Here is a 10,000-nt window from a genome sequence, read left to right on the forward strand (position 1 = left end):
AATGCTATCGGCGACAAACTTTAGTCAGACACCGGAAAAGAAATACAGTTTGATTAATGGGGAAAGAAAGATAGGAAAGATGGAAGGATTCCAGATTTAAACAGAGTTGTTAGTTCATCAATTGCACATAAAAACGATACTAATTGGGAGGCTAAGAAAATACCTTTGAAAAGTATCAAAAATTCTATTTCAGTTGTATTCGCGAGCAAGATGAATTTCTGTATCACAACAAAAATACAAATACATGTAAAGGCACTAATCGCGAAGCATACAATTCCACAATGGAGGAAAATAAGCTCGTCTTTGTGATCATAACATTGAAAAGACTCTCCGCTTTGAATAGCTAAGGCTCATTAGTAATACGAGAACAGATGGCAATAGCAGCACTGGCAATCATTATATCAATAATGATGCCTCCCTTGAAACGGAGGAATATATCCTGCGATGTACGAAACCAGTTTGATCCCAAGAGGGTTTATGTATTATATACGTATGTACATATAAATATAATTTGTGGTCAAATTCTTCTTCTTGTTTTAAGTTCATTTATATACCTATTTTTAATACTGCATTGCCATTTTTGTGAATTTTTAATATTTTATTTTATCTTTTATTTTTTTATGTATTTTTTGTTTTGTGATATCATGATTCTATCTGTACTGCAAATTATTTTCTTCTCTTAACCTTGACAATGTGAATTTATGTCATGAAACGTCGGCGATAAATTTGTAAGAATGGAGGTCTTCGTATCCCTTGTTCCTTGAGGATGTGTATATTATACACCATGTACCTTCCTCCCTACTGAGGTTGTGGCATGTGAAGGCTGCATGAAGGCTGCAGCCTTTTGATATCCTTAGCAAGTCACCTTTTCTTTTGGGGGGGGTGGATGGGTTGCTGTGGTATAGATTCACATTAACCGTGCATCTCATATCTAGGCCAGTCCCTTACGACGCTCCTGATTGGCTGTTGATAAGCCAATCACACGGCTGGAAACTCTCGGTCTCGAGTAGGATCTATGTTCCACTTCTCCTGAGGGATGCTTTTGAAAGACTTATCCCTCAGGAGAGGTGGAACTTAGATCCTACCCATGTGAACTCTCTCGAGAGACAGTTTCCAGCCGTGTGATTGGCTTATCAACAGCCAATCAGGAGCGTCGTAAGGGACTGGCCTAGACATCAAATGCACAGTTGGTGTGAATCTATTATAGCCACACTATCGTTTTCTTGACCCAACCAAAAGCTGGTATTCATTCCCACCTGGTCCCTGTAGGGAATCAGGTATCCTGAACCTGGACACAAATCACTCACGTTACAGAGCCCACTAAATTCCTAGGTCACAGGATATTTCATTGGACACATTAGACCCAACTGGGGTTTGGATTCGGAACAAGGTAAGCGCAAGTCGCCGTCAAAACTACTACTACTACTCAACATGAAATATCTGTTCACGAGCTTGATGGTGCCCCCAAATTCGCTGGATCTCAACGCTGCTGCCCCTCCTACCCTCCCGATCCCCTACGTACGGCCCTGGGCAGACAAACCGGTTTGCAAGTGGTGGGTGGCTGTGTAATGTCTCCCATACTGTCACCCAGGGGAAGTCACAGAAGATCCACTAGGGCATTATTATTATGGATATTGTAATATCTTGTCCAATAACATTTTTCATTAATTGCCACTGTCCACTATTCACATAAATTCCCTACTGCATCGGAAGACATGCCCTACTGCAAGCTAAACCTGCATTTAAATCATAACCCGCTTTATATTCAAGTTCAATGCCTGAATTGAAAACCTGAGACAAGAAAGTGTAAATTCTACCTAAATTCTCAAATAAAAGTTCCTCGTTGCCTATCGATTCGGTAGTCTCGAGTTCGATTCCCCGCTATGCCAACGTGGAACCAGAGGAACTTGTTTCTGGTGATTAGAAATGAATTTCTCGATATATAATGTGCTTCGAATCCCACAATAAGCCGTAGGTCCCGTTGCTAAGTTACTAATTGGTTCCTATTCACGTACAAACATATAATCCTTCGGGCCAGCCCTAGGGGAGTTGTTAATCAGCTCCGTGCAGCGGTCAGGTTAAACTAAGATATACTTATCATGGGCAAGACTGTTAATGCCTCACTTTATTTCAAACTTACCATTTGTAGATGAACAACAAATTCGCAGATAAATTTATATCATGTTACAATTACCCCACTGAAACGTATTCCAATTACTGTTTGTGTCATCAAACATTTGTTCCTCTTCTAATCACTGTTTGTGCTTGTGACTGTTTGACACGGAATAGACAGACGATGATAGTGGAGCAAAATGCAAAGCATTATAATTAATATGCTAATTAACTCTAGTTCCAAGCAACCAGATGATAGACCAACAAAGTGGCGTTATCAAGGAGAGATTAATCATATGCACAGTAATAACTGAAGCGCAAGATGGCCCTCTGCGTTAGTGAGGTGTTGTGTATGTCTTACAATAAGTAAAATATTTGGTTGTTTCATTATTCCTGTTGCTCACTGAAATATGTTGCATATAGATGTGCATAAAAGAATTTCTCTTACGGGAAGAATGCATATATATATATATATATATATATATATATATATATATATATATGTATTTTATGTATGTATGTATGTATGTATGTATGCATGTGTATATATATATATATATAATATATATATATATATATATATATATATAATATATATATATAGACTATATGAATTTTATTTGGAGATTTCTGTTTTGAATACAATATATATATATATATCTATATATATATATATATACTATATATATATATATATATATATATAAATGGAAGTATAAGAAGCCTCTCGGCCTCGTACCAAGCAATGAACAGTGTTGCCACTCCTTGTATTATCCTACTATATCTAGTTTTTTTGGATTGTATCTAACAGTCTAATAGTAGTATTTTTCTTCTTTAAAATAAAGACAAATCTAGTAGTATTTCATTTTATGACGTTGATATAGACATTGGTTAAGTAATTAATAAATTTGCTCATGGCAAAAAAAAGAAAAATTGATTTTGCCTTATGGAAATATTGAAATAGTAATTCAGTTAAGTTCTAATTAATTTATTCATATCTGTTTTTATTGCAAAATATTTTGAATTTATTCAACTGAAGTACAAAGTAGTACAAAATTACATAAGAAATAATATTGCATTAAAAAATTTATGTAGCAAAACCATAATTAAATGGATCTATCTGTAGGCCACATGCTCTTATGTAATGGTTGATGATCCATTTCCTTATTCTCACAATATTCCAAGAAATGATTTTGAGGTGTAATTCAAAATATACAAGTGTCTGAAGGAAAATTTAAAATATATTTATTATAAATATTGATTCTAATATGTTTCTGTTTTTCTCAATAAAACGGTGAAGCGTCAAAGTTACACTGATAAATTTCTAAACATTAGGTACTATTGAGAAATCAATTTTTTTTTTTATCTCGTAGCAATATCACTAAATTTTATTGCGGCAAGGATTGCCTGTAGTTTGATATAGTAGTGTAGTTATAGTCTACTAGCTAGTCTGCAACATTTTTCAGGAAATTAAGTTGCTTATGAAAGCAGCCTAAAAGCTGTGACTAATTGTGATTTCATTCAAGTTCATGATGTAAAAGTTATTATAAAGAAATGTTACTAAATCGATGCCATGTAACTTAACCTCTAGCATTTACTCATGGGATAGCAAGATCTCTCCCCCCCACCCCTCCACACACAAAATTTCTGGATACGTCCCTGGAAACTTCTTTTATGGATATGTAGAATACTCAGTATATGGTGATGTTCAGAAGTGTTGACAATAATGCGAGATACCAGCACTCTCAAGCCACTTAATGTTGGCAAGGAATAGGGAAAATTTGAACATAAGTGATAGGGAATATTCCAACATAAGGAATTGGGAATACTGCAACATAAGGAATTGGGAATATTCCAACACAAGGAATAGGGAAAGTTCCAGCATGAGGAATAGGGAATATTCAAAAAGACTTTTCATTCAGAAGTTTAAAAAAATGGTTTTCAGTACACTAGAACATAAGAATTAAGTGTAATTAGTTAGGGAAGCACATTCCACTATGTATTCTGTATCTAATCTCAAATACTCTGAAATCGTATTGTTTGAGTGTTTGTATGGTGTTTTTACGTTGCGTGGAACCAGTAGTTATTCGGCAACGGGACCAACGGCTTTGCGTGACTTCCGAACCACGTCGAGAGTTAACTTCTATCACCAGAAATACACATCTCTCACTCCTCAATGGAATGGCCGGGAATCGAACCCGCGACCACCGAGGTGAGAAGCAAATACCAAACCAACCACGCCACTGAGGCGCTTGAGATCGTATTGAACTTGCTGTCTCTGGGAAACACAATGATAACTTTAGTTTCCGTTTCATTGTTTTGAAGTTCACGAAGTATGCCGATGTTTCGAATAAAAATCAAACGAAATCGCCAGGCTGCCAAATAAAATAGTAAACAACTTCATCGTTTAAAATAAATAAATAAAATCTTTGGTTTACTTGCTATCATTGCTCGTCGAATCCTGCTAGTGTTTCATGAGTTTCTGCAAAACATTAAAATCATCAATGATCAGGAAAAATAGATCACGGGTGGTCGATGATTTTATATCTCATTTTCATCACCAAAAGAAAATTACCTACTTTGGCATAAGAGAACAAAAAACCACGAGGACTTAGATTCACAAAGAATTTACGAAAATACTTGAAAATCCAGCAACTCAATAATTTCCGTAACACCGCTGCACACTCGATACAGGATGCAACATTCGCTCGATACCTTGTAGCATTAAAGATTGCTAGCATGAAGAACCGACACAGGCTGCAAGAGAAATAATGGTAGAACTGAATAGAATACTGAATTCTAACCAAATTTTGGGACCTCTGAGGTCATTCAGCCATGAAAAGGAAATTCAGAGTAGAAAGGTTTGAAAGTTGTGACAGGAGGAAAACCTCAAAGCAGTTGCACTATGAAGTAATTATTATAAGAGAATATGAACGGAGGTACGGTAATCGGAATGAATGGGGTTGCAGCTAAGGACTGGAGGGACGCTGCTGCAAAAAAAACCTTTAGTAATGCTTAAAGTGCACCACATGAGGCGCACCGAAGGCAGTCCGCCCCCGCTCCGGGGGGCGGGGGGAGAAATGCTGGTATAACCAATAGATTTCGAAATGACGATGTCCAGTTCTTAGAGGAGAATTTCCAAAATCAACCGGAAATGACTCAAATGACCAAAATACGGAGACGAAGAATTCTTCACCTCCCATGTGGTTCAAACTTGGGTGACGTGAGTCATAAAAACGAATTTGCGATTTATTTGACAATTGGTTCTCAATAATGTCATAGCCCATACGACCAAGTCCAGCTCATATCTCACGTCCGCTTTCCTTATCCACAAAAAACGAAACAAGAATTTTGTGTAAGTCATTTCAACGTAACCACATCTGGGGATAATAGTAACATTACAAAATACTCTCAGTAGGATGAGTCTTGAAATGGAGAAACAAATTAGCAGTTATGTATAACTAAATATATTTATAGATACATATGTTCAGAAAACTTTCGGGAAACTGTTCGATTCGGCTTTTCAGTCTCTTGAGATTGAAATCGAACGGCTTCCCGAAAGCTTTGAGAACAGATTATCTTAATATATATTATATATATATATATATATATATATATAATAATATATATATATATATATATATATATATATATATATATATATATATATATATATATATATATATATATATATGTGTATTTTTCTACGTCTATAGAACGCCTCGCCTTCCCAGCAGAGTTTTAGTGATATTTAATTATAAAAGTAGCAGCCATGCCTTCTCCTGAAGCGACTGTTGTTGGGAGAGTGGGTATGTCGTAGGGAAGATATTTCCGGTCTGAACGAAGCTTAGGGTAAGAGAGGCAAGTCACAAGAGTAGCTAGGCTTCGAGATGGATTTTAGGGACTTCTACAATAAGACCTATTTTCCTTCCCAATTTGCTGGCGTTGTGTTTACCACCTTTCAGGCGATGCTCGAGGCGGTCTTTGGAAGCCCCGTGATTCAAAAACAACGAGTATCGGTCTCAGTCAACTGCAGTCGGTAGTCCAGGACAGATGTCCAGCCGGCCAGCCTCCCAAAACTTAGGCCTACCCCACGGCGTATTGGTGGACACTGCACCCAGACATTGAACCGATGTCCAGCCGGCCAGCCTCCCAAAACTTAGGCCTACCCACGGCGTATTGGTGGACACGAACCCAGACCTGAACCGAGGTCAGGCCGCATTCTTCTACAACAGGAAGGCACTGAATATTGCATAAAGGTACGGTCTGAAAGTGTAAACTTCAACCCAGCACCCTTTTACTACCATACGACTCTTGCTAATTCATTTTCAATTCTCATTTTTACCCCTTCTACATCAAAAGCCCTTTGTCCTCATCGGCCACGTGCTCCCCTTTGTGACTTGTTAAAGACCAAGCTTTCGTGCATACCTCAGTGAACCATTCGAGTTTTACCTTCCCCAATGTTAGAGAATTAATCAGCCTTAATCCAAAGCAAGAAGTCATTTTTTTCCTTTTATCTCGTTTAATAATCTGGGATTCTTTTCCAGATTCCATGAGTCACGTGCCGTCTCTCTGCCCGCAAGTGTGCATTACCCGAATTTATGAAAATCAGCTTGAATGACATAAGTTGGAGCCATCATTTACCTTTCCTCCAGGCCAGCACGGACCTCTTTGTAAATAAATATCCGTAAAGTAACGAGCTGAGTTTTCTGGCGACCTTCCTTCTAAAGAAATTAATAATAACTATCAGTTTACGGTAAGTAAGCAATTCCCTCTTGAAATCCCTCAATTATTTCCGTTTACGTATCTAGCCTCTCTCAAGGCCGCTATATACGAAACATTGTCGACCTTCGCCGAGTATATGAACCTAGCTTGCTTAAAAAAAAGCTTGTAAATCGCGTTATCCGTTGTAAAACGTAAACTGTTAAATTATTTTACAAAAAGCGTAAATCAAGCACACTTGCAGGGAAAGAAGACACTGACTCACGGTAAGGTATTTCATTCATTAATATGATTATTCTATAACCAATGTTAGCTTAAGGTACGTTTAAGTATTTTTATTTGTTGAACGTGGTCAAAAGAAAAAAAAAAGCGTAGGTAGAAATCTTATTATTGTAACGGCGAACGCGCCAGTGCTTTATTTTAGCGGCGAGCAAACAATTTGCCCCGCGAATTCTCTGTTACGTTGTGCTGTCCTCGTAGGAGCTCACACGAACACGTGTGCAGATAGATGCCAGAAAGGACCAGATCAAATTAGGAAGTGCTTTGCCAGGGTTTATTGCTATTAGAAAGCCTAGCTAGTTAGGAGTGTTTTACTAATAGTTACGGCAAAAGAAGTGTACAATTCTTTTGTCTGTGATATGTTAGGGAATCCATTTGTAACTTAGTTTTCATTCCAAGTGTTGGTAACCGCTTACCTCTCAGCTTAGTAAGCTTTCGCGCCTGCGCGGTCTCAACCAGCCTTCGTTTTCGCTCACAGCGGCAGCCATGTTTTTATCCCTTTCAACATTATCTAAACAATTTAAGCAAAGTAACGTAAGTCTCGAAGTCTTAACGTAAATAATATCGATCTCGGTACTAGTATCTATCGTTCTGCCAGAGAAATTAACGTAATTCGCCTTGAATAAGAAAGTAGAATTTTGTGTTGTAAATTGCCTTCGCATTTACAGAGAATCAGCTGATTCGCCCGCGCTGGTCAGCTCTCCTCACGTGTTTCACCTCGCATCGCTCACTCGCGCGCTGAGCGAAGTTTCATTTCACTTCGCACTTAACGTAACCTCATTCACAATCGTTTGCTAACAGTTTTAAAATCCTTACCGTCATTTCACTGTTCACAGGGACCTAGTAATCTTACATAAAGTTAACGTAAATCTCAAGTAGAGTAAATTACAAGAATTGTTAACGTAAAACGCGTCTTTGTGAAATTCATATTGAAACGCAAATCATTTCATAAGCGCAAGCCGCTAACATTAACGTAAACATCGTTCACCGCGAGCGCGTTATCATTTTTCATAAAACGTTAACGTAAGTAAATCATTTAACGCAAGTTGCGTCATATTAAACTAACATTAGTAGTTCAATTCAATATAAGGGAGTTCATTCATATATCATTTTTCACCCTCTCCGAGAGAGAGAGAGAGAGAGAAGAGAGAGAGAGAGAGAGAGAGAGAGAGAGAGAGAACCCAGTATTCACGAAGCCAAGAGTACTACATCTTACCATTAATTATAGCATGCAGAATTAACCTTATTTTAGTCTCTTGTGTCTTTCATTTACACAGCGTGATACGTACGCGCATGTGTCCATTGCAGTTTGCAAGCATTTATTTATTTCATTTACCGAGTACTTCAGCGAGGGACTGAGCATTTTCAATTATCATTACCTGTCGTTGCCCGAGTGGTCTTGTTCACTTTTATCCCAAAAGACTTGCGTGTACCGCAAGCACAACCCGCACAGTGTGCCACGCAAATTCATTACTTCCAGACAGGGAAGTCGTTACCAGTTTAGGACTGGCCACCACCAGTGCACGTCAGGTCTTACCATTTCACAGTGCCACTAATTCTTGACACTGTCCATCGACTGGCTGCTGAAGTACTCCCACCTTTTACTTTCTCTCCTCCACCATTACACTCTGCCATGAGCAGTGCCATTTCACTTCAGTATATTTAAGTATACTGCATGTAGTGTCCGGGACACACCAGCACGATACCAGTGCTCCAAGGGAACGCCTCCCCAAAGTGCCGCAATACCAGCACTACTAGTGCTGCCCAAGGAACGCCTCCTCATAAGTGCCGTGCACCTGTATTGGACCTACAGGTAGCCCATTCCAACGTCTCCCAAGTTGAGAACGCCCGTAAGTGTGACGTACGCCGCACACTGCATTCTATTTTTTCACCTCATCAGAAGGTGCCATTCACAAAGTGCCACCGAGCACCCAGTCATTTCAGACTTTTCCTTACCATTGTCGCAGAACACATTTCCAAGAGAGTGCCACTTCACAAAGTGCCACCGAGCACCCACCAGTCGTTTCAGACTTTTCCTTACCATTGTCGCAGAACACATTCCAAGTGAGTGCCACTTTCCAACAGAGGCACTCCTATTACATTCAGTACCCTTTCCTGGCCATTATTTTCATTTTCTTCCGAGCCTCTACTGCAGCCTAAGGGAAATGTCTTCCCCTGCTTCCCGCGACTTCTTTGCCAGAGAGCTAGAGAAGCTCGGAGCCCTCATAACTCTGGGCAGGGAGGCTGGTTACACTGGACCAGCACTTGACCAGTGGATAAAGACGCAGCAGGCTGCTGCGCGCCAGCAGGGAAAGGAAGAAAGAGAAGCAGAGAGGAAAGCCGGAGAAGCAGAGAGAAAAGAAAGAGAAGCAGAGAGAAAGGAAAGAGAAGAAGAGAGAAAGCATGAGCTAGCTCTCCTAGATGGCGCAATCTCTCTGCTAGTTTCCAAGCCCCAGACCAATCGGACTTCCCGGTAAGAGGTGGTTGCGGAGGTTCTGCACCACTTGTTGTGTGCGTGGGCATGCTGCGGATTCCGACCAGTGCCCAAGTCGGTCTCTACCTTGGGAGGAAAGAGCTTCCAAGGTGAACTTCTCCAAGGCTACCATGTAGCCCTGCCTGATGAACAGTCTCCTACGGCCTATCAGTGGGTACAAGTCATGGCCGACACCGAAGCCCAGGTCTCCCTTATTTCAAGAAAGGCATTGCCTAGGGGTGCCAAAATCCAGACGAACGAAGAAATTCAGTTTGAATGGATTGACGGTAACCTCTATTCTGTTCCTTCGGTCCTTCTGAATGTGGAAATGCCTTTACTGGACCAGGAGACCAGGGAAACCACATTGTGCGCCTGGGCGTAGTTGACCAATTTCATGATGTTTATCAGTTGATA

General features: G+C 39.6%; 1 protein-coding gene across 1 annotated transcript in view; it reads left to right on the forward strand.

The window, feature by feature from the left end:
• The window catches only part of LOC135226271 (basic proline-rich protein-like), a 68,840-nt gene extending 59,567 nt beyond the window's left edge, over positions 1-9,273 (forward strand). Inside the window, 1 exon segment of the mRNA XM_064265711.1 lies at positions 9,081-9,273. Within this exon segment, the coding sequence (XP_064121781.1) occupies positions 9,081-9,273 (193 nt within the window).
• Positions 9,274-10,000: the final 727 nt, after the last annotated feature.

Source organism: Macrobrachium nipponense, chromosome 14, assembly GCF_015104395.2.
Source record: "Macrobrachium nipponense isolate FS-2020 chromosome 14, ASM1510439v2, whole genome shotgun sequence".
Taxonomy (NCBI): Eukaryota; Metazoa; Arthropoda; class Malacostraca; order Decapoda; family Palaemonidae; genus Macrobrachium; species Macrobrachium nipponense.